General features: G+C 63.9%; 2 protein-coding genes across 2 annotated transcripts; both read right to left on the bottom strand.

Annotated features, from left to right (window-relative positions):
- Positions 1-1,416: 1,416 nt before the first annotated feature.
- Positions 1,417-5,122, bottom strand: LOC139685244 (exportin-2-like). Its single transcript, XM_071581904.1, has 4 exons — positions 4,928-5,122; positions 3,208-3,305; positions 2,912-2,997; positions 1,417-2,061 (listed from the first exon to the last, which is right to left on the bottom strand). The coding sequence occupies exons 2-4, from the start codon at positions 3,222-3,224 to the stop codon at positions 1,679-1,681; spliced, it is 486 nt and encodes a 161-aa protein (XP_071438005.1). The 5' UTR covers positions 3,225-3,305; positions 4,928-5,122; the 3' UTR covers positions 1,417-1,678.
- A 4,587-nt stretch (positions 5,123-9,709) lies between these two features.
- LOC139685239 (basic proline-rich protein-like) lies at positions 9,710-11,481 on the bottom strand. The gene is made up of 2 exons (XM_071581898.1): positions 11,370-11,481; positions 9,710-10,929 (listed from the first exon to the last, which is right to left on the bottom strand). Exons 1-2 carry the CDS (start codon positions 11,479-11,481, stop codon positions 9,710-9,712), a joined length of 1,332 nt encoding a protein of 443 aa, XP_071437999.1.
- Between the last annotated feature and the right edge of the window lie 11,080 nt (positions 11,482-22,561).

Genomic DNA, 22,561 nt, shown 5'->3' with positions numbered 1-22,561 from the left:
TCAGGGACACTCAGCAGGCACAGAACCTGCAGCACAGACACAGCAGAGGGCTCAGGGACACTCAGCAGGCACAGACAGAGCAGCACAGACACAGCAGAGGGCTCAGGGACACTCAGCAGGCACAGAACCTGCAGCACAGACACAGCAGAGGGCTCAGGGACACTCAGCATGCACAGAACCTGCAGCACAGACACAGCAGAGGGCTCAGGGACACTCAGCATCCACAGAACCTGCAGCACAGACACAGCAGAGGACTCAGGGACACTCAGCAGGCACAGAACCTGCAGCACAGACACAGCAGAGGGCTCAGGGACACTCAGCATCCACAGAACCTGCAGCACAGACACAGCAGAGGGCTCAGGGACACTCAGCAGGCACAGACAGAGCAGCACAGACACAGCAGAGGGCTCAGGGACACTCAGCATGCACAGAACCTGCAGCACAGACACAGCAGAGGGCTCAGGGACACTCAGCAGGCACAGAACCTGCAGCACAGACACAGCAGAGGGCTCAGGGACACTCAGCAGGCACAGAACCTGCAGCACAGACACAGCAGAGGGCTCAGGGACACTCAGCATCCACAGAAGCTGCAGCACAGACACAGCAGAGGGCTCAGGGACACTCAGCAGGCACAGAACCTGCAGCACAGACACAGCACAGGGCTCAGGGACACTCAGCAGGCACAGAACCTGCAGCACAGACACAGCTGAGGGCTCAGGGACACTCAGCAGGCACAGACAGAGCAGCACAGACACAGCAGAGGGCTCAGGGACACTCAGCAGGCACAGAAGCTGCAGCACAGACACAGCAGAGGGCTCAGGGACACTCAGCAGGCACAGAACCTGCAGCACAGACACAGCAGAGGGCTCAGGGACACTCAGCATCCACAGAAGCTGCAGCACAGACACAGCAGAGGGCTCAGGGACACTCAGCAGGCACAGAACCTGCAGCACAGACACAGCAGAGGGCTCAGGGACACTCAGCATCCACAGAACCTGCAGCACAGACACAGCAGAGGGCTCAGGGACACTCAGCATCCACAGAACCTGCAGCACAGACACAGCACAGGGCTCAGGGACACTCAGCATCCACAGAACCTGCAGCACAGACACAGCAGAGGGCTCAGGGACACTCAGCAGGCACAGAAGCTGCAGCACAGACACAGCAGAGGGCTCAGGGACACTCAGCAGGCACAGAACCTGCAGCACAGACACAGCAGAGTGCTCAGGGACACTCAGCAGGCACAGAACCTGCAGCACAGACACAGCAGAGGGCTCAGGGACACTCAGCAGGCACAGAACCTGCAGCACAGACACAGCAGAGGGCTCAGGGACACTCAGCCACTGCCATGGCTCTTCATGCACAGGGCACAAGCTCAGACACTCTCAGAGCAGCAGTTATGGAGGGAGAAACAGCTCATCTCTCAGACAATCTTTACTTACCCAAATCTTGAACAAAACAAACACTATCTGGGGTAAGAGTTAGCTGTGCACTCAAAATGTCTAATTTTATATGAGCTGTCTGAATCTCCCACGTCCATGCAACTGAACAGGAGACAACCATTAGTTATAGGCCATCAAGGAGATAAATCTTCATCTTTAAAATAGCATATATTTGAGCTGATTGCTAAACCAAGTGCTGTGAAAAATAAGGCCTTTCTGAGGTTACCAGGAAAACCTTACAAAAGCCAAGTTCCAATGAACAAGAAGACACAGCAAGATCTTGCCTTCTGCCTACAACACACTTCATTTTGCTGATTATCAAACCTTAGCAAGAGACCATTCTCACAGAGGCATTTCTTCTCTGCTGAATGCAGCCCAGGGATGCAGAGCCCAAGCCACCTACCCTGCCTGGGCACGCTGTGAACCAGCTGGATCCTGGGATTGTTCACCATTTGCCCCACAGGATCATGTTCTTCCTTCCCAGCAAAGGCCAGCTGGGAGAATGCAGTCTGATAGCCTGGAGTATCCTCTGTGTCAATGAAGTGCTCCTTGTCAGGGGTCGTGTCATCCTCAAGCAGCTCAAACAAGCCAAGGAGGGAGGGCCTGCAGCAAAGGAATCCTGGGGGGAGAGGGGAGGGGAACAGTGAACAGGTGAGGACAGCCTGTGCTTCACAAGAACGCTCAGAATTGCTTTAGAGTCAGCAGCAAAATGCATTCTAACAAGGAGACAGAAAGGGCAGCCTTCATAAATGTTCCCTTTTACTGAAGGGCATTAACTTGCTGCTCCAAAGTTTGCCTAAAAACTGCTCATCTTCTCGGGCACACAACACTGAAACGTGGAACGCTGGAAGCACCACTTCCATTTGGTTGGTGGAACACCACTGGAAGAACCCTGTAATTCTTGCTCCTCTACAGGAGGCATCAAGCAGATTTTAAAGGATTAATAACAGACCTTGTGTGATCTGTGTAGAGATAACATCACGAATTTCATCAGCATGGCCATCTGCCTGGGGATGATTTCAACAATGTGTCACAGCTTTGACAGAGGAACGTAAACCCTTCCTCAGAACTTTATTCCCATGAAGGCCAAAATGACACAAAAGCATGGAATGTTTCCCAGCATGAACACAAACTGCAGAGAGCAGTGGTCAGAATGGCTGTGCTGTGTGGCAGGGCAAGTGTGTTGCTATTAGCTGGAGATTAAATGGAGACACTTTCAGACAAGTAACGACATCACACACACCAGGAAAGGAGGAGAACTACACAAGTCCTTTAGTTCCATTCCCTCAGTTTTCATGGAGTGTCACCTGCTGTGGCCACTGCCCTTTATGTCCCCTTGACTCCAGAGCATTTGGAGCAAGTCCCTGGAGTCACCAGAGTCCCACCCATGTACAGGATGCCTGATCTGTGCAACTGCACACTCTGAACCACTCGTGTCACACTGGTGCTTTTCAGAGCAAGGAACTTACTTTTGATAAGTTTTGTTGGTTTGGAACTTGGAAGTCTTTGGAATAGCAGAATGAAGACCTGTTTCCTGTACCAGTCAACTGATTCACTGGAAATTTAAAAGAACAGTTATTCAGTTCACAGTGGGCTTTGACTGGTGCTGTCACTTTACAGAAAACACAGATAAAGTTGTTCCCATCTCTTTAACTGATAAATGTGACATTTTTGCTCCTGAAGTGTTAACCTTTGGCATGTCTGCACACTGCAGAACCAAAGCCCACAGAAGTCAGTTTTGAATGCAATTTGAGCTCATACTCACGGGGGCATATGCTCCATGATGCTGTTTAGCAGGTCAAAGCCTTGGGGATCACTGGCTTTCAAGGCAATCAGCTTCAGGAATCCCCCCAGCACTCCAGGCTGCAAGGAAAGCAAACATGAAGCTCTAGGCAACTGTTCTTCCTAAGTGGCCCAGCAGAAAGTTGGCTCTGACCATCGAAGACATGCAACAGTGCAAAAGCATCCCTAACCTAAACCAGGATTCTGATCCTGCAGTGCAGGACAAGGAAGACACGTTGTGGCTCCTTCTCACTCACTCACTCACTCACTCCACTCACTCACTCACTCATTCACTCCCTCACTCACTCACTCACTCACTCACTCACTCACTCACTCCACTCACTCACTCCACTCACTCACTCATTCACTCCCTCACTCACTCCACTCACTCATTCACTCCCTCACTCACTCACTCACTCACTCCCTCCACTCACTCACTCCACTCACTCACTCCACTCACTCACTCACTCACTCACTCCCTCACTCACTCCCTCACTCACTCACTCCACTCACTCCCTCACTCACTCACTCCCTCACTCACTCCCTCACTCACTCCCTCACTCACTCACCCACTCACTCACTCACTCCCTCACTCACTCACTCACTCACTCCCTCACTCACTCCCTCACTCACTCCCTCACTCACTCCACTCACTCCCTCCCTCCACTCACTCACTCCACTCGCTCACTCCACTCACTCATTCACTCACTCACTCATTCACTCCCTCACTCACTCCACTCACTCATTCACTCCCTCACTCACTCACTCCCTCCACTCACTCACTCACTCACTCACTCCACTCACTCACTCCACTCACTCACTCACTCACTCCCTCACTCACTCACTCCACTCACTCCCTCACTCATTCACTCACTCACTCACTCACTCACTCCCTCACTCACTCCCTCACTCCCTCCACTCACTCACTCCACTCACTCACTCCCTCCACTCACTCACTCCACTCACTCACTCCACTCACTCACTCCCTCACTCACTCCCTCACTCACTCCACTCACTCCCTCCCTCCACTCACTCACTCCACTCCCTCACTCCACTCACTCACTCCACTCACTCACTCACTCACTCCCTCACTCACTCACTCCACTCACTCCCTCACTCATTCACTCACTCACTCACTCACTCACTCACTCACTCCCTCACTCACTCCACTCACTCCACTCACTCACTCCCTCCACTCACTCACTCCACTCACTCACTCCACTCACTCACTCCCTCACTCCCTCCCTCCACTCACTCCCTCCACTCCCTCACTCCACTCACTCACTCACTCACTCACTCCCTCACTCACTCCCTCACTCACTCCACTCACTCCCTCACTCACTCCACTCACTCCCTCCACTCCCTCACTCCACTCACTCACTCCCTCACTCCACTCACTCACTCCCTCACTCCACTCACTCACTCTCCTCAAGCCTGTTCTGAACACAAGCCCTGAGAGTTCTGCTGGTCCACATGTTCCACAGGAAGCAAACAAGGTAAGAAAATTCTGGGAAACTGCCACTTGCCAAAACCAAGTGCAGGAATTTTCCATCTCGGCTGACAAAAGCACAGGAGCCCAGGATTCACCTCACCCCCAGGACGGGAAAGCACCCACCGAGCTGCACGCAGAGTATTTGTCCGTGCATGGAGCGCCACTGAGGCCCAGCCCAGCCCAGCCCCTGCCCCGCGGCCCCGGCACTCACGATCTTGGCGGCGGCGCTGCGGGCGATGGTGCCGGCGCCGCGCTCCAGGAACGCCTCTGGAGCAGCCGCACCGGCGGCGGGATGTTCCCCGCGCGCTCCCGCGGCACCGGCTGCGGCAGGTGCGGGAAAACAGCGCCATGAACGCACACGGGATGTGGCATCGAGCAGGAGAGGCAGCACTGGCGACAGCGCTTCGTACTCCGCGCATGCGCACTACCGACGGAGCCCCCTCTGCCCAAACGCCGGTTCGAATCCCGCCCTCGGCCGCCCCCTCTCCCTCGCCGACGCCGCCTGGCCGGGAACTGCAGCGCACTCCAGCACCCTGCGTGGTGCCCCGCGTGTCGCCGCGGAGGGAGCAGCAGCCCTGGAGGGCTCTGCTGGTCCCGCCATGGTCTGAGGGGCGGCACCAGCCGGACTGGGTCAGCCAGGGTGGGTCTGTCACGGCCGCGCCGCTTCTCTCGCACGTACGTTCCGCCTCCTGGCACGGGACCCTGCCCCCCCCCCCCGTCACGTATTTCCCGCCTCTCCATCAGGGGCTTTTCCCGCCCCTCCCCTCAGCTGCGCTGCCCCGCCCACCGTGAGGGGCTCAAGGAAAGGAGAGGCGAGGCGCCATTTTACGCCGATCCGGGGGGCACGGGGCGCAGAGCGGTCGTGTCGGAGAGCAGTGAGGTGTCTGTGGCGTTACTGAGGGGAGAGGTCAGCTATGGCACAGCCTCAAAGCGATGTAAAGCCAAGGGAACCGTGGGGGCAGAGCTGGGACATGTTTTGAGGGGAAAAGGCGAGGTAAAGTGTTAAGAGTCGTCCCCGGTGAGTGCGTGAGGGAGCCGCGGATTCCCGCCCCCACTCCTCCCGCCGCTCGGGGCAGGGGCGGGGGGCAGAGGCGGGTCCCGCCCGCCGCTCCGGGAGGCACAGGCGGGTCCCCGCCGCTCCGGGAGGGAGAAGGGGTGTCCCCCATGCTCCTGGGGGGCTGTGAGGGCTACACGGACAGCGACAGGTGCCGTGAGGGCGGTGGGGGGGGCTCGGCCGTGCCGTAGCTGTGCCCTTTCCCCGCAGCTCCCCTCAGCCCTGAGGCAGGGCAGGCGAAAGGTGCTTTGAAAAGCTCCTATAAAAGCTTGTAGAGTTGCCCTGGGGCTCATTTTGGGTTTTAGAGACTAGGGAGTGTTGGACTACAGCATCAGAGCGCAGCAGGGTGTTTCGTGACAATTCTGAGGGAAAAGCAAAAAAAGAGGGTGCCTATGGGGGACAAAATAAACATTTTTCAGAGCAATCTGGCATAACTATTAGGGACAGAATAAACATCTTGGAGGGATATAAGCGTGGGGCCATCCTATTTAAAGACAAAATCAGAAGTACTTCAGGGAAGACATTGGTAGCATTTTCATAGCAGGCATCTGCAAGTTGGCAAGACAATTTAGGTAGGAGAAAGAATGGACATTTAAGCAGGCTGTGCTAAACTAGCATTCTGGATGTGTGCAGTTCTTTTAGTTGTAGAAACTAAACTTGCTGATGGGGTGAAGGAGACAGATTTTTCTGAAAAAAAAATTCACCATCCTAGGGAATGACTCCATAAATTAGGAATACTGTTTTACGTTCTTTCCAATCATGGAGTCAAAGTTTAACAAAGGATCTTGGACGTAATTTTCCTGTAAGAAGAGAAAAAGAATGGTAATAAGTACTTCATGCCGAGTCCAGCCACAGATTTTTCAAGCAGCAAACGGGTTAGAAGGCTGAAAAGGGAGGAAAACGAAAGAAAAGAGGATGAATCACATTAAAATTTTGCTGTGGGTTCAGGAGACAATATATAATGAAAACAAGTACTGCTCCAAGACTTAAGTCCTTGTACAGGAGTAGAGGTTAATAGAGAGACCTCAGGGCTAACCCTCTTCTCTTTATCTTGCAGAAGCTGTCGAGAAACAGATGGAGATGGACATCGAGGAAAGAGTGCAGAGGAGGATCAGCAGCATCGAGGTCAAGAGGGAGCACAAGACAGGCCTTCTGGGCAAACAACTGGCCCTGCCGTCATCTGGACAGACACACATGTTGAAGTGCAGCAGGAACCTTCAGGGTGCCCCGCTGGCTTTCATTGGGCGACCCCCCTGTAAACAGGGCTGGGTCTTTCCTTTGGTGTTTTTGGCCTTTTGCCACGGTTCTCCTTTGGCTGCCCAGGGAGAGCGGGAAACACTGTAAGGAGAGTGAGAGAGCCCTTCTCCACATCCCAGGGGCAAATGGAGGTATCCTGACTGCAGGCCACCGTGTCAGCGGAGCAGGGCTTCTTTGTTTCCCTTGGTGCCTTAGTGCCTGGTGGCGGCTGCTGGCCACGGTGACCCCCCTGTAGCCTGGGCATGTCACAGCCTGTGTTCGTTGTCCAGCCTTGAAGCCGCCCTGCGTAGTCAGGGGCTTGAGGTGTCTGGGCAGGCCAGGGCAAGTCTGAGGCCGTGTTCTCCCGCTGCTGGGCGTCAGGAATGGCTCGCCGCAGGTTGCTGCTCAGAGCTTGCTCCCTCTCCTGGGACGTTGCCCCTTTGTGTCTCTGTCTTGTCTTTGTCGGTGTGAGTGAGAGAGCGAGCGAGCGTGTCCCTTGGTCCCCCTAGAAAAGCAGGTAGCGTAGCTTAGGCTTCCCAGGAGGGAAAGAGGGGCTCTGTGTAGGAAGCTGTGGGGTGCCATCCGTACTGCACAGCAGCAGGTGGCCGCCTTAGACATGGCCTGGCTTGTGCAGAGGCCACGAGGGCCTGGCAATGTGGAGGGGCTTAACAGCTGCCAACGAGCAGAGGACATGACATGGCCCAGCTACAGGGCGTCACAGTGGACGACAGGCGCCAGCAGCCACAAAAGGTGGCAAGGCAATAAAGAAAGCCGTGCCCTGTTTTCAGGGTGGGCTGGGGTTGGGAGAGCTCCATTTCCCATTGGGGGAGAAGAAAGGGGCTCTCACCCTCCTTCCTGGGTTGCCCTCTCTCTTCAGGCAGCCAACGGAGCACCGTTAGGGGGGAGGGTGTCTGGGTTCCCCCGAGGTGGAGAGAAGGAGCCTCCGCAGGCCTTTGGGCCCAGGGCCGCCCGTAAGTCGGGGCCAGTGCCCTGGAGTCCCGGGCACTTTGCAGACTAGCAGCGTCTCGAGCCCTCTGTAGTCAGAGGTGCAGCCTCGTTGGCCAGTGCTTTGTATGCCCAGCTTCCTTTGCCCAGAGGGCCTGGCTCCCAGCAGCAGACGGGGCATCGCCGTGACCACTCAAGGTGAGGTTTGGAGAGGTTTGTGTCAGTGGGGGGCTCTGTGGGTGGGTTTGGAGTGACTTGGAGGTCTCCCTCTGGGGATGTAGGGTCCCGGTTTACTTCCTACAGAGGAGCTGGTGTTTCTCACACCTGCCTGTGTCCTCCTTCCTTTGCAGAAACCATGGGAGAAGAGAGCGGCGGCATCGTGCGGACGGCAGTGCTGACGTGGGAAAACGTGGAGGTGACACCAGTGGAAGTTGGAGGGTTGTGTGGGGGCGTGGGGTGGGAGTGGGCAGGTGATGGTGGCTTGGGGAGCTCGCTCTGGGTGCCCGTTTCACTGACTTGAAGGAGTTGGAGCTTCTCGGACTCAACTGTGTTATTCTCTTTGCTTGACGGAAGCCATCCGAGAAGAAAGCAGAGCCAGGAGCACGGGACGGCGAGGGACGGCGAGGCAAGAGTTCAGAAGAGGAGCAGCAGCGTCGAGGTCAAGAGGGGGCACAAGAAAGGCCTTCTGGGCAAATGAACCTCCTGCCATCACTGTGACAGACACACATGTTGAAGTGCAGCGGGCACCTTCAGGGTGCCCCCGCTGGCTTTCACGGGGCGACCCCCCCTGCAAAAAGGGCTTGGTCTGTGACCTTTCGGGCACCAGGCATCCCCAAGGCGGGGTTGCCGAGAGGATCGACATTACGGGCACTCAGGGGGTCCCGACGGAGGAGTTCCTGAGTGATGACATTTTGGGCACTGAGGGTGGCCCAAGGGACGACATTTTGTGCATCAGGGGTCCCGAAAGGGGGATTTCCGAAGGACGACATTTTGGGCACCGGGGGTCCCCAAGGGGGTGTTGCCGATGGGCGACGCCTTGGACGCCGGGGATGCCCAAGGTGGAGTTGCCGATGGGCGACGCCGGGGGTGCCCAAGGGGGTCGGCTGAGGGACGACACCTCGGGCGCCGCAGGTCCCCAAGGGGGGGCTTGCCGGGGGTCCCGAAGGGGGGGTTTTCCGAGGGGCGACACCTCGGGCACCGGGGTTCCCCAAGGGGGGGGGCATGCCGACGGGTGACACCTCGGACGTCGGTAGTCCCCAAGGCAGGGTTGCCGAAGGGGAAGCCCGCGGGCGCTGGGGGTCCCCAAGTCGGGGTTGCCGAGGGGCCAGCCCTCAAGCGCCAGGGATCCCCAAGGGGGCGGTTGCCGAGGGGCGACGCCTTGGGAGCTGGGGATCGTCAAGGGGGAGTTGCCGAGGGGCGACGCCACGGGCGCCGGGGGTCCCCAAGGGGGGGGTTGCCGAGGGGCGACTCCTCGGGCGCCGGGGGTGAGGGGGCCTGGCCAAGGGGCAACCCCTCGGGCGCCGGAGGTCCCCAAGGGGTGGTTGCCGAGGGGCAACGCCATGGGCGCCGGGGGTCCCTGACGGGGGGTTCCCGAGGGGCGAGCCCTCGGACGCCGGGGGTCCCCAAAGCTGGGCTTGCCGAGTGGTGGCGCCTTTGGCGCCGAGGGTCCCCAAGGGGGGATTGCCGAGCGGCGACGCCTCGGACGCCGGGGGTCCCCAAGAAGGGGGTTGCGAGGGGCGACGCCACAGGCGCCGGGGGTCACCAAGGGGGGGTTTCCGAGGGGCGACACCTCGGGCGCCGGGGCTCCCCGAAGGGGGGGTTGCCTAGGGGCGACACCTGGGGTGCCGGGGCTCCCCAATTGGGGGGCTGGCAGAGGGGCGGTGTTTCGGACGCCGGGGGTCCCCAAGTGGGGGCTGGCCGAGGGGCGGCGCCTCGGGCGCTGTGGTTCCCCAAGTGGGGGCTGGCCGAGGGGCGGCGCCACGGGCGCAGGGGATCCCCAAGGGGGGGCTTACCCTGGGGCAACGCCTCGGGCGCAGGGGATCCCCAAGGGGGGGGTTGCCGAGGAGCGAGCCTTCGGGCGCCGGGGGTTCCCAAGGGGGAGTTGCCGAGGGGCGACACCTCGGGCGCCGGGGGTCCCAAGGGGGGTTTTTCGGGGGGCAACGCCTCTGGTGCCGGGGGTCCCCAAGGCGGGGTTGCCGAGGGGCGAGGCCTCGGGCGCCTGGGGTCCCCAAGGGGCGGCTGGCCGAGGGGCGGCGCGTCGGGCGCCGGGAGTCCCAGAGGGTGCGCTGCCGAGGGGCGGCGTTTCAGGCGCCAGGGGTCCCCAAGGCGGGGCTTGCCGAGGGGCGGTGCCTCGGACGCCGTGGGTTCCCCAAGTGGGGGCTGGCCGAGGGGCGGCGCCGCGGGCGCCGGTGGGGCCCAAGGAGGGGCTGGCCAAGAGGCGGCGCCTCGGACGCCGTAGGTCCCCAAGTGGGCGGCTTGCCGAGGGGCGACATCTCGGACGCCGTGGCTCGCCAAATGGGGGGTTTCCGAGAGGCGACACCTCTGGCGCTGGGGTTCCCCAAGGGGGGATTGCCGACGAGCGACACCTCGGGCGCCGGGGTTCCCCGAGGGGATGTTGCCGAGGGGCGACATCTCGGATGCCGGGGGTCCCCAAGGCGGCGCTGGCTGAGGGGCGGCGCCTAAGATGCCATGTTTCCCCAAGTGGGGCTGGCTGAGGGATGGCGCCACGGGCGCCGGGAGTCCCGAGGTGGGGGCTTGCCGTGGGGTGGCGCCTCGGGCGCAGGGGGTCCCCAACGCCGGGCTTGTCGAGGGGCGGCGCCTCGGGCACCTGGGGTCCCCAAGGCGCGGCTTGCCGAGGGGCGACGTCTCGGGCTCCGGGTGTACCCAGGCGGCGAAATTCCGGGCATCGGGAAGAGGGGTCCCCAACGCGGGCTCCCGGGGTCGACATTCCGGGCATGGGGGATCCCCAAGGGGGGTTCCTGAGGGACAACATTTCAGGCACCGGGGGTCCCCAAGGGGGGTTCCCGAGGGCCGACATTTTGGGCACCGAGGGTCCCCAAGGGGGGTTCCCGAGGGCCGACATTTTGGGCACCGGGGGTCCCCAAGGGGGGTTCCCGAGGGCCGACATTTTGGGCACCGGGGGTCCCCAAGGGGGGTTCCCGAGGGCCGACATTTTGGGCACCGGGGGTCCCCAAGGGGGGTTCCCGAGGGCCGACATTTTGGGCACCGGGGGTCCCCAAGGGGGGTTCCCGAGGGCCGACATTTTGGGCACCGGGGGTCCCCAAGGGGGGTTGCCGAAGGACGACATTTTTGGCACCGGGGGGTCCCCAAGGGGGGTTCCCGAGGGCCGACATTTTGGGCACCGGGGGTCCCCAAGTAGGGCTCCCGAGTTATATTTTGGGCACCGGGGGTCGCCAACGGGGGTTCCCGAGGGACGACCTTTTGGGCACCCGGGTCCCCAAAGGGTGGTTCCCGAGGGCCCACATTTTGAGCACCGTGGCTCCCCAATACGGGTTTTCGGGGGCCGACATTTCGGTCACGCGGGGGGGGTCCCCAGCGGGCGCTCCTGGGGGGCGGCATTTCGGTGACCGGGAGGGGAGGTCCCTTGCGCGGACTTCCGGCGGGCGACATCTCGGGCACCGGGAGGGGGGGAGCCCGACGCGGCCTCCCGGGGGGGGCGACATTTCGAGCCCCAGGGGGGGAGGAGCGCCGGGGGTCCCCAAGGCAGGGTTGCCGAGGGGCGACGCCACGGGCGCCGGGGGGTCCCCAAGGGGGGGTTGCCGAGGGGCGACTCCTCGGGCGCCGGGGGTGAGGGGGGGCTGGCCAAGGGGCAACCCCTCGGGCGCCGGAGGTCCCCAAGGGGTGGTTGCCGAGGGGCAACGCCATGGGCGCCGGGGGGTCCCTGAAGGGGGGTTGCCGATGGGCGAACCTTCGGGTGCCGGGGGTCCCTAAGGGGGAGTTGCCAAGGGGCGAGCCCTCGGGCGCCCAGGGTCCCCAAGGAGGGGCTGGCCGAGGGGCAACCCCTCAGGCGCCGGGGTCCCTGAAGGGGGGGCTGGCCGAGGGTTACTGAGGGGTGACACCTGAGGCGCCGGGGTCCCCAAGAAGGTGGGGTTTCCGAGGGGCGACACTTCGGGCGCCGGGGGTCCCCGAAGGAGGGCTGGCCGAGGGGCAACCCCTCAGGCGCCGCGTGTCCCCAAAGGGGGTCTTGCCGATGGGCGAACCCTCGGGCGCCGGGACTCCCCGAAGGGGGAGGTGCCAAGGGACAGCGCCTCGAGCGCCAGGGGTCCCCGAGGGGGGGCTGGCCGAGGGGCGGCGCCTTGGGCGCCAGGGGTCCCCAAGAGGGGGTTGACGAGAGGCGACATTTCGGGCGCCGGTGGGGCCCCAGGGCGGAGCTTGCCGAGGGGCGGTGCCTCGGACGCCGGGTGTCCCCAAGGGGGCTTGCCGAGGGACGACGCCTCGGCCACCGGGGGTCCCTAAGGGGGGGTTGCCGAGGGGCGAGCCCTCGGGCGCCGGGGGTCCCCATGGAGGGGCTGGCCGAGGGGCAACCCCTCGGGCGCCGGGGTCCCCGAAGAGGGGGTTGCCGATGGGCGAACCCTCGGGCGCCGGGGTCCCCGAAGGGGGGGTTGCCGAGGGGGACACCTCGGGCACCGGTGCTCCCTGAAGGGGGGGTTGCCTCTGAGGGTGTCTGGGGTTCCCTGGAGGGGTCTGGGGGTCTCTGGGGGAATCTGAGGGTCCCTGGCGTGTGTCTGGGGGTCCCTGGGGTGTCTCGGCGTGTGTCTGGGAGTCCCTGGAGGTCTCTGAGAGTCTCTGGGGGTCTCTGGGTTCCCTGGGGGTGTCTGGGGGTCCCTGGAGGGGTCTGGGGGTCTCTGGGGATCTCTGGGGGTCTCTGGGGGCATCTGAGGGTTCCTGGCGGGTGTCTGGGAGTCTCTGGGGGTCCCTCAGGGGTCTCTGCGGGTCCCTGAGGGGTCTCTGGGAGTTTCTGGGGGCCCCTGGGAGTCTCTGGGGGTGTCTGGGGGTCTGTGAGGGTCCTTGGGCAGTCCCTGGTGATCTATGGAGGGTCTCTGGGGGTCCCTGGGGGATCTCGGCGGGTGTCTGGGAGTCCCTGGAGGTCTCTGAGAATCTCTGGGGGGTCCGTGGGGGTCTCTGGGGGCCTCTTGGAGTCTCTGGGGTCTCTGGAGTTCCCTGGGGTGTCTGGGAGTTTCTGGGAGTCTCTGGGGTGTCTGGGGGTCCCTGAGGGGTCTCTGCGGGTCCCTGAGGGATCTCTGGGAGTTTCTGGGGGCCCCTGGGAGTCTCTGGGGGTGTCTGGGGGTCTGCGGGGGTCCTTGGGCGGTCCCTGGTGATCTATGGGGAGTCTCTGGGGGTCCCTGGGGAGTCCCAGTGGGCTCTCTGAGGGTCCCTGGGGGGTTTCTGAGAGTCTCTGGGGGTCTCTGGGGGGTCCCTGGGGGGGCCCCGGGGGTCCGTGGGGGCGTCTGGGAGTCCCTGGGGTGTCTGGGGGTCTCTGACAGTCTCTGGGGGGTCTCTGGGGGAAAGTGGGGGTTCTCTGGGAGATCTCTGTAGCTTCCTGGGGGACCCTGGGGGTCCCTGGGAGTGTCTGGGAATCTCTGGGGGTCCCTGTGGAGTCCCTGGGAGGGTCCTCTGGGGGTCTCTGGGGTCCTCAAGGAGGTTGGCCGAGGGACGGCATTTCGGGCACCGGAGCTCCCCACGGGGTGGTTGCCGAGGGGCGACACCTCGGGCACCGGGGGTCCCCAAATGGGGGGTCCCCAAGGGGCGACGTTTCGGGCGCCGGAAGTCCCCGAAGGGGGGGGTTGCCGAGGGGCGACACCTCGGGCGCCGGGGCTCCCCAAGGGGGTTCCCCGAGGGACGACATTTCGGGCACCGGGGGTCCCCAAGGGGGTTCCCCGAGGGACGACATTTCGGGCACCGGGGATCTCTGTGGGGGTCTCTGGGGTGTCTCCGGAGCATCTCTGGTGGTCTCTGGGGTTCTCTGCAGGTCTCTGTGGGATCTATGGGGGTCTCTGGTGGATCTATGAGGGGTTCCTGTGGGTCCCTGGGGTCCTCTGGGGGTCCCAAGGTGGGTCCCTGGGGGTCTCTGGAGGTCCCTGGGGGTCTCGGAGGGGTTTCTCGTGATCTCTGGAGGGGTCTCTGGAGGTCCCTGGGGGGCATCTCGTGATCTCTGGGCGGTCTATGGGGGTCCCTGGGGGGTCCCTGAGGGTCTCTGGGGGTCTCTGGTGGATCTTTGAGGGGTTCCTGTGGGTCCCTGGGGGATCTCTGAGAGTCTCTGGGGGTCTCTATGAGTCTCTGGGGGTGTCTGAGGGTCCCTGGGGGGTCTCTGGGAGTCTCTGGGGGTGTCTGGGGGTTTCTGGGGGGTCCCAGGAGATCCCCAGGGGAGTTCTTTGGGGGTCACAGGGGGGGTCTCTGGGGTTCTGTGGGGGTCCCTAGGGGGTCCTTGGGGGTCCCTGTGGGGTCTCTGGGGGATCTCTGAGAGTCTCTGGAGTGTCTCTGGGGGTCTCTGGGGGTGTCTAGGGGTCCCTGGGGGTGTCTGGGGGTTTCTGGGGGGTCTCAGGAGATCCCCAGGGGAGTTCTTTGGGGGTCCCAGGAGATCCCCAGGGGAGTTCTTTGGGGGTCACAGGGGGGGTCTCTGGGGTTCTGTGCTGGGCCCCTAGGGGGTCCTTGGAGGTCCCTGTAGGGTCTCTGGGGGATCTCTGAGAGTCTCTGGGGGTCTCTGGAGGGTCTCTGGGGGTCCCTGGAGGTCTCTGGGGGTCTCTGGGGGTCCCTGGAGGGGTCTGGGGGTCTCTGGGGATCTCTGGGGGTCTCTGCGGGTATCTGAGGGTCCCTGGCGGGTGTCTGGGGGTCTCTGGGGGTCCCTGGGGTGTCTCGGCGTGTGTCTGGGAGTCCCTGGAGGTCTCTGAGAGTCTCTGGGGGGTCTCTGGGGTCCCTGGGGGTCCCTGCGGGTCTCTGCGGGTGTCTGGGGGTCCCTGGAGGGGTCTGGGGATCTCTGGGGGTCTCTGGGGGCATCTGAGGGTTCCTGGCGGGTGTCTAGAAGTCTCTGGGGGTCCCTCAGGGGTCTCTGCGGGTCCCTGAGGGGTCTCTGGGAGTTTCTGGGGACCCCTGGGAGTCTCTGGGGGTGTCTGGGGTTCTGTGGGGGTCCTTGGGCAGTCCCTGGTGATCTATGGAGGGTCTCTGGGCGTCCCTGGGGGGTTTCGGCGGGTGTCTGGGAGTCCCTGGAGGTCTCTGAGAATCTCTGTGGGGTCTCTGGTGGTCCCTGGGGGGTCCCTGGGCGTCTCTGGGGGTCTCTTGGAGTCTCTGGGGTCTCTGGAGGTCCCTGGGGGGTCTCTGAGGGTTTCTGGGAGTCTCTGGGGTGTCTGGGAGTCGCTGGGGGTCCCTCAGGGGTCTCTGGGGGTCCCTGAGGGATCTCTGGGAGTTTCTGGGGGCCCCTGGGAGTCTCTGGGGGTGTCTGGGGGTCTGCGGGGGTCCTTGGGCGGTCCCTGGTGATCTATGGGGAGTCTCTGGGGGTCCCTGAGGGGTCCCTGGGGGGTCCCTTAGGGATCTCTGGGAGTTTCTGGGGGCCCCTGGGAGTCTCTGGGGGTCTGCGGGGGTCCTTGGGCGGTCCCTGGTGATCTATGGGGAGTCTCTGGGGGTCCCTGGGGAGTCCCAGTGGGCTCTCTGGGGGTCCCTGGGGGGTCTCTGAGAGTCTCTGGGGGTCTCCCGGGGGGGTCCTTGGGGGGGCCCCGGGGGTCCGTGGGGGCGTCTGGGAGTCCCTGGGGGGTGTCTGGAGGTCTAGGGGGGTCCCTGGGGTGTCTGGGGGTCTCTGACAGTTTCTGGGGGGTCTCTGGGGGAAACTGGGGGTTCTCTGGGAGATCTCTGTAGCGTCCTGGGGGTCCCTGGGTGTCCCTGGGAGTGTCTGGGGATCTCTGGGGTCTCTGGGGGTCCCTGTGGAGTCCCTGGGGGGGGTCCTCTGGGGGTCTCTGGGGTCCCCAAGGAGGTTGGCCGAGGGACGGCATTTCGGGCACCGGGGCTCCCCACGGGGTGGTTGCCGAGGGGCGACACCTCGGGCACCGGGGGTCCCCAAATGGGGGGTCCCCAAGGGGCGACGTTTCGGGCGCCGGAAGTCCCCGAAGGGGGGAGTTGCCGAGGGGCGACACCTCGGGCGCCGGGGCTCCCCAAGGGGGTTCCCCGAGGGACGACATTTCGGGCACCGGGGGTCCCCAAGGGGGTTCCCCGAGGGACGACATTTCGGGCACCGGGGATCTCTGTGGGGGTCTCTGGGGTGTCTCTGGAGCATCTCTGGTGGTCTCTGGGGTTCTCTGCAGGTCTCTGTGGGATCTATGGGGGTCTCTGGTGGATCTATGAGGGGTTCCTGTGGGTCCCTGGGGGATCTCTGAGAGTCTCTGGGGGTCTCTATGAGTCTCTGGGGGTGTCTGAGGGTCCCTGGGGGGTCTCTGGGAGTCTTTGGGGGTGTCTGGGGGTTTCGGAGGGGTCCCAGGAGATCCCCAGGGGAGTTCTTTGGGGGTCACAGGGGGGGTTTCTGGGGATCTGTGGGGGTCCCTAGGGGGTCCTTGGGGGTCCCTGTGGGGTCTCTGGGGGATCTCTGAGAGTCTCTGGGGGTCTCTGGAGGTGTCTGAGGGTCCCTGGGGGGTCTCTGGGAGTCTCTGGGGGTGTCTGGGGATTTCTGGGGGGTCCGAGGGGATCCCCAGGGGAGTTCTTTGGGGGTCACAGGGGGGGTCTCTGGTGGATCTTTACGGGGTTCCTGTGGGTCCCTGGGGGATCTCTGAGTGTCTCTGGGGGTCTCTATGAGTCTCTGGGGGTGTCTGAGGGTCCCTGGGGGGTCTCTGGGAGTCTCTGGGGGTGTCTGGGGGTTTCTGGGGGGTCCCAGGAGATCCCCAGGGGAGTTCTTTGAGGGTCACAGGGGGGATTTCTGGGGATCTGTGGGGGTCCCTAGGGGGTCCTTGGGGGTCCCTGTGGGGTCTCTGGGGGATCTCTGAGAGTCTCTGGGGGTCTCTGGAGGGTCTCTGGGGGTCCCTGGAGGTCTCTGGGGGTCTCTGGGGGCATCTGAGGGTCCCTGGCGGGTGTCTGGGGGTCTCTGGGGGTCCCTGGGGGGTCTCGGCGTGTGTCTGGGAGTCCCTGGAGGTCTCTGGGGGTCCCTGCGGGTCTCTGCGGGTGTCTGGGGGTCCCTGGAGGGGTCTGGGGGTCTCTGGGGATCTCTGGGGGTCTCTGGGGGCATCTGAGGGTTCCTGGCGGGTGTCTGGATGTCTCTGGGGGTCCCTCAGGGGTCTCTGCGGGTCCCTGAGGGGTCTCTGGGAGTTTCTGCGGGCCCCTGGGAGTCTCTGGGGGTGTCTGCGGGTCTGTGAGGGTCCTTGGATGGTCCCTGGTGATCTATGGAGGGTCTCTGGGGGTCCCTGAGGGGTCTCTGGGTGGTCTCTGGGGGTTTCTGCTGGTCCCTGGGGGGTCCGTGGGGGTCTCTGGGGGTCTCTTGGAGTCTCTGGGGTCTCTGGAGGTCCCTGGGGGGTCTCTGAGGGTTTCTGGGAGTCTCTGGGGTGTCTGGGAGTCTCTGGGGGTCCCTGAGGGATCTCTGGGAGTTTCTGGGGGCCCCTGGGAGTCTCTGGGGGTGTCTGGGGGTCTGCGGGGGTCCTTGGGCGGTCCCTGGTGATCTATGGGGAGTCTCTGGGGGTCCCTGGGGAGTCCCAGTGGGCTCCCTGGGGGTCCCTGGGGGGTCTCTGGGGGGTCCCTGGGGGGGCCCCGGGGGTCCGTGGGGGCGTCTGGGAGTCCCTGGGGGGTGTCTGGAGGTCTAGGGGGGTCCCGGGGGTGTCTGGGGGTCTCTGACAGTTTCTGGGGGGTCTCTGGGGGAAACTGGGGGTTCTCTGGGAGATCTCTGTAGCGTCCTGGGGGTCCCTGGGTGTCCCTGGGAGTGTCTGGGAATCTCTGGGGTCCCTGTGGAGTCCCTGGGGGAGTCCTCTGGGGGTCTCTGGGGTCCCCAAGGAGGTTGGCCGAGGGACGGCATTTCGAGCACTGGGGCTCCCCACGGGGTGGTTGCCGAGGGGCGACACCTCGGGCACCGGGGGTCCCCAAATGGGGGGTCCCCAAGGGGCGACGTTTCGGGCGCCGGAAGTCCCCGAAGGGGGGAGTTGCCGAGGGGCGACACCTCGGGCGCCGGGGCTCCCCAAGGGGGTTCCCCGAGGGACGACATTTCGGGCACCGGGGGTCCCCAAGGGGGTTCCCCGAGGGACGACATTTCGGGCACCGGGGGTCCCCAAGGGGGTTCCCCGAGGGACGACATTTCGGGCACCGGGGATCTCTGTGGGGGTCTCTGGGGTGTCTCCGGAGCATCTCTGGTGGTCTCTGGGGTTCTCTGCAGGTCTCTGTGGGATCTATGGGGGTCTCTGGTGGATCTATGAGGGGTTCCTGTGGGTCCCTGGGGTCCTCTGGGGGTCCCAAGGTGGGTCCCTGGGGGTCTCTGGAGGTCCCTGGGGGTCTCGGAGGGGTTTCTCGTGATCTCTGGAGGTCCCTGGGGGGCATCTCGTGATCTCTGGGCGGTCTATGGGGGTCCCTGGGGGGTCCCTGAGGGTCTCTGGGGGTCTCTGGTGGATCTTTGAGGGGTTCCTGTGGGTCCCTGGGGGATCTCTGAGAGTCTCTGGGGGTCTCTGGGGGTCTCTATGAGTCTCTGGGGGTGTCTGAGGGTCCCTGGGGGGTCTCTGGGAGTCTCTGGGGGTGTCTGGGGGTTTCTGGGGGGTCCCAGGAGATCCCCAGGGGAGTTCTTTGGGGGTCACACGGGGGGTCTCTGGGGATCTGTGGGGGTCCCTAGGGGGTCCTTGGGGGTCCCTGTGGGGTCTCTGGGGGATCTCTGAGAGTCTCTGGGGGTCTCTGGAGGGTCTCTGGGGGTCTCTGAGGGTGTCTGGGGTTCCCTGGAGGGGTCTGGGGGTCTCTGGGGGTCTCTGGGGGAATCTGAGGGTCCCTGGCGTGTGTCTGGGGGTCCCTGGGGTGTCTCGGCGTGTGTCTGGGAGTCCCTGGAGGTCTCTGAGAGTCCCTGGGGGTCTCTGGGTTCCCTGGGGGTCTCTGGGGGTGTCTGGGGGTCCCTGGAGGGGTCTGGGGGTCTCTGGGGATCTCTGGGGGTCTCTGGGGGCATCTGAGGGTTCCTGGCGGGTGTCTGGGAGTCTCTGGGGGTCCCTCAGGGGTCTCTGCGGGTCCCTGAGGGGTCTCTGGGAGTTTCTGGGGGCCCCTGGGAATCTCTCGGGGTCTGTGAGGGTCCTTGGGCAGTCCCTGGTGATCTATGGAGGGTCTCTGGGGGTCCCTGGGGGGTCTCGGCGGGTGTCTGGGAGTCCCTGGAGGTCTCTGAGAATCTCTGTGGGGTCTCTGGTGGTCCCTGGGGGGTCCCTGGGGGTCTCTGGGGGTCTCTTGGAGTCTCTGGGGTCTCTGGAGTTCCCTGGGGTGTCTGGGAGTTTCTGGGAGTCTCTGGGGTGTCTGGGAGTCTCTGGGGGTCCCTGAGGGGTCTCTGCGGGTCCCTGAGGGATCTCTGGGAGTTTCTGGGGGCCCCTGGGAGTCTCTGGGGGTGTCTGGGGGTCTGCGGGGGTCCTTGGGCGGTCCCTGGTGATCTATGGGGAGTCTCTGGGGGTCCCTGGGGAGTCCCAGTGGGCTCTCTGGGGGTCCCTGGGGGGTTTCTGAGAGTCTCTGGGGGTCTCTGGGGGGTCCCTGGGGGGGCCCCGGGGGTCCCTGGGGGCGTCTGGGAGTCCCTGGGGGGTGTCTGGAGGTCTAGGGGGGTCCCTGGGGTGTCTGGGGGTGTCTGGGGGTCTCTGACAGTTTCTGGGGGGTCTCTGGGGGAAACTGGGGGTTCTCTGGGAGATCTCTGTAGCGTCCTGGGGGTCCCTGGGTGTCCCTGGGAGTGTCTGGGAATCTCTGGGGTCTCTGGGGGTCCCTGTGGAGTCCCTGGGAGGGTCCTCTGGGGGTCTCTGGGGTCCCCAAGGAGGTTGGCCGAGGGACGGCATTTCGGGCACCGGAGCTCCCCACGGGGTGGTTGCCGAGGGGCGACACCTCGGGCACCGGGGGTCCCCAAATGGGGGGTCCCCAAGGGGCGACGTTTCGGGCGCCGGAAGTCCCCGAAGGGGGGGGTTGCCGAGGGGCGACACCTCGGGCGCCGGGGCTCCCCAAGGGGGTTCCCCGAGGGACGACATTTCGGGCACCGGGGGTCCCCAAGGGGGTTCCCCGAGGGACGACATTTCGGGCACCGGGGATCTCTGTGGGGGTCTCTGGGGTGTCTCCGGAGCATCTCTGGTGGTCTCTGGGGTTCTCTGCAGGTCTCTGTGGGATCTATGGGGGTCTCTGGTGGATCTATGAGGGGTTCCTGTGGGTCCCTGGGGTCCTCTGGGGGTCCCAAGGTGGGTCCCTGGGGGTCTCTGGAGGTCCCTGGGGGTCTCGGAGGGGTTTCTCGTGATCTCTGGAGGGGTCTCTGGAGGTCCCTGGGGGGCATCTCGTGATCTCTGGGCGGTCTATGGGGGTCCCTGGGGGGTCCCTGAGGGTCTCTGGGGGTCTCTGGTGGATCTTTGAGGGGTTCCTGTGGGTCCCTGGGGGATCTCTGAGTGTCTCTGGGGGTCTCTTGGGGTCTCTATGAGTCTCTGGGGGTGTCTGAGGGTCCCTGGGGGGTCTCTGGGAGTCTCTGGGGGTGTCTGGGGGTTTCTGGGGGGTCCCAGGAGATCCCCAGGGGAGTTCTTTGGGGGTCACAGGGGGGGTCTCTGGGGTTCTGTGGGGGTCCCTAGGGGGTCCTTGGGGGTCCCTGTGGGGTCTCTGGGGGATCTCTGAGAGTCTCTGGGGGTCTCTGGAGGGTCTCTGGGGGTCCCTGGAGGTCTCTGGGGGTCCCTGGAGGGGTCTGGGGGTCTCTGGGGGTCTCTGGGGGCATCTGAGGGTCCCTGGCGTGTGTCTGGGGGTCTCTGGGGGTCCCTGGGGTGTCTCGGCGTGTGTCTGTGAGTCCCTGGAGGTCTCTGAGAGTCTCTGGGGGGTCTCTGGGGGTCCCTGGGGGTCCCTGCGGGTGTCTGGGGGTCCCTGGAGGGGTCTGGGGGTCTCTGGGGATCTCTGGGGGTCTCTGGGGGCATCTGAGGGTTCCTGGCGGGTGTCTAGAAGTCTCTGGGGGTCCCTCAGGGGTCTCTGCGGGTCCCTGAGGGGTCTCTGGGAGTTTCTGGGGACCCCTGGGAGTCTCTGGGGGTGTCTGGGGGTCTGTGGGGGTCCTTGGGCAGTCCCTGGTGATCTATGGAGGGTCTCTGGGGGTCCCTGGGGGATCTCGGCGGGTGTCTGGGAGTCCCTGGAGGTCTCTGAAAATCTCTGTGGGGTCTCTGGTGGTCCCTGGGGGGTCCCTGGGGGTCTCTGGGGGTCTCTTGGAGTCTCTGGGGTCTCTGGAGGTCCCTGGGGGGTCTCTGAGGGTTTCTGGGAGTCTCTGGGGTGTCTGGGAGTCTCTGGGGGTCCCTGAGGGATCTCTGGGAGTTTCTGGGGGCCCCTGGGAGTCTCTGGGGGTGTCTGGGGGTCTGCGGGGGTCCTTGGGCGGTCCCTGGTGATCTATGGGGAGTCTCTGGGGGTCCCTGGGGAGTCCCAGTGGGCTCTCTGGGGGTCCCTGGGGGGTCTCTGACAGTCTCTGGGGGTCTCTGGGGGTGCCCTGGGGGGGGGCCTGGAGCTCCGTGGGGGCGTCTGGGAGTCCCTGGGGGGTGTCTGGAGGTCTAGGGGGGTCCCTGGGGTGTCTGGGGGTGTCTGGGGGTCTCTGACAGTTTCTGGGGGGTCTCTGGGGGAAACTGGGGGTTCTCTGGGAGATCTCTGTAGCGTCCTGGGGGACCCTGGAGGGTCCCTGGGAGTGTCTGGGAATCTCTGGGGTCTCTGGGGGTCCCTGTGGAGTCCCTGGGGGAGTCCTCTGGGGGTCTCTGGGGTCCCCAAGGAGGATGGCCGAGGGACGGCATTTCGGGCACTGGGGCTCCCCAAGGGGGTTCCCCGAGGGACGACATTTCGGGCACTGGGGGTCCCCAAGGGGGTTCCCCGAGGGACGACATTTCGGGCACCGGGGATCTCTGTGGGGGTCTCTGGGGTGTCTCTGGAGCATCTCTGGTGGTCTCTGGGGTTCTCTGCAGGTCTCTGTGGGATCTATGGGGGTCTCTGGTGGATCTATGAGGGGTTCCTGTGGGTCCCTGGGGTCCTCTGGGGGTCCCAAGGTGGGTCCCTGGGGGTTTCTGGAGGTCCCTGGGGGTCTCGGAGGGGTTTCTCGTGATCTCTGGAGGGGTCTCTGGAGGTCCCTGGGGGGCATCTCGTGATCTCTGGGCGATCTATGGGGGTACCTGGGGGGTCCCTGAGGATCTCTGAGGGTCTCTGGGAGTCTCTGGAGGTGTCTGAGGGTCTCTGGGGGTGTCTGGGGGTTTCTGGGGGTCCCAGGAGATCCCCAGGGGAGTTCTTTGGGGGTCACAGGGGGGGTTTCTGGGGATCTGTGGGGGTCCCTAGGGGGCCCTTGGGGGTTCCTGTGGGGTCTCTGGAGGGTCTCTGGGGGTCCCTGGGTGTGTCTGGGGGTCCCTGGAGGGGTCTGGGGGTCTCTGGGGATCTCTAGGGGTCTCTGGGGGCATGTGAGAGTCCCTGGCGGGTCTCTGGGGGTCTCTG

Source organism: Pithys albifrons, unplaced genomic scaffold (genome assembly GCF_047495875.1).
Source record: "Pithys albifrons albifrons isolate INPA30051 unplaced genomic scaffold, PitAlb_v1 scaffold_46, whole genome shotgun sequence".
NCBI lineage: Eukaryota > Metazoa > Chordata > Aves > Passeriformes > Thamnophilidae > Pithys > Pithys albifrons.
This window is presented reverse-complemented; position numbering and strand designations above follow the sequence as displayed.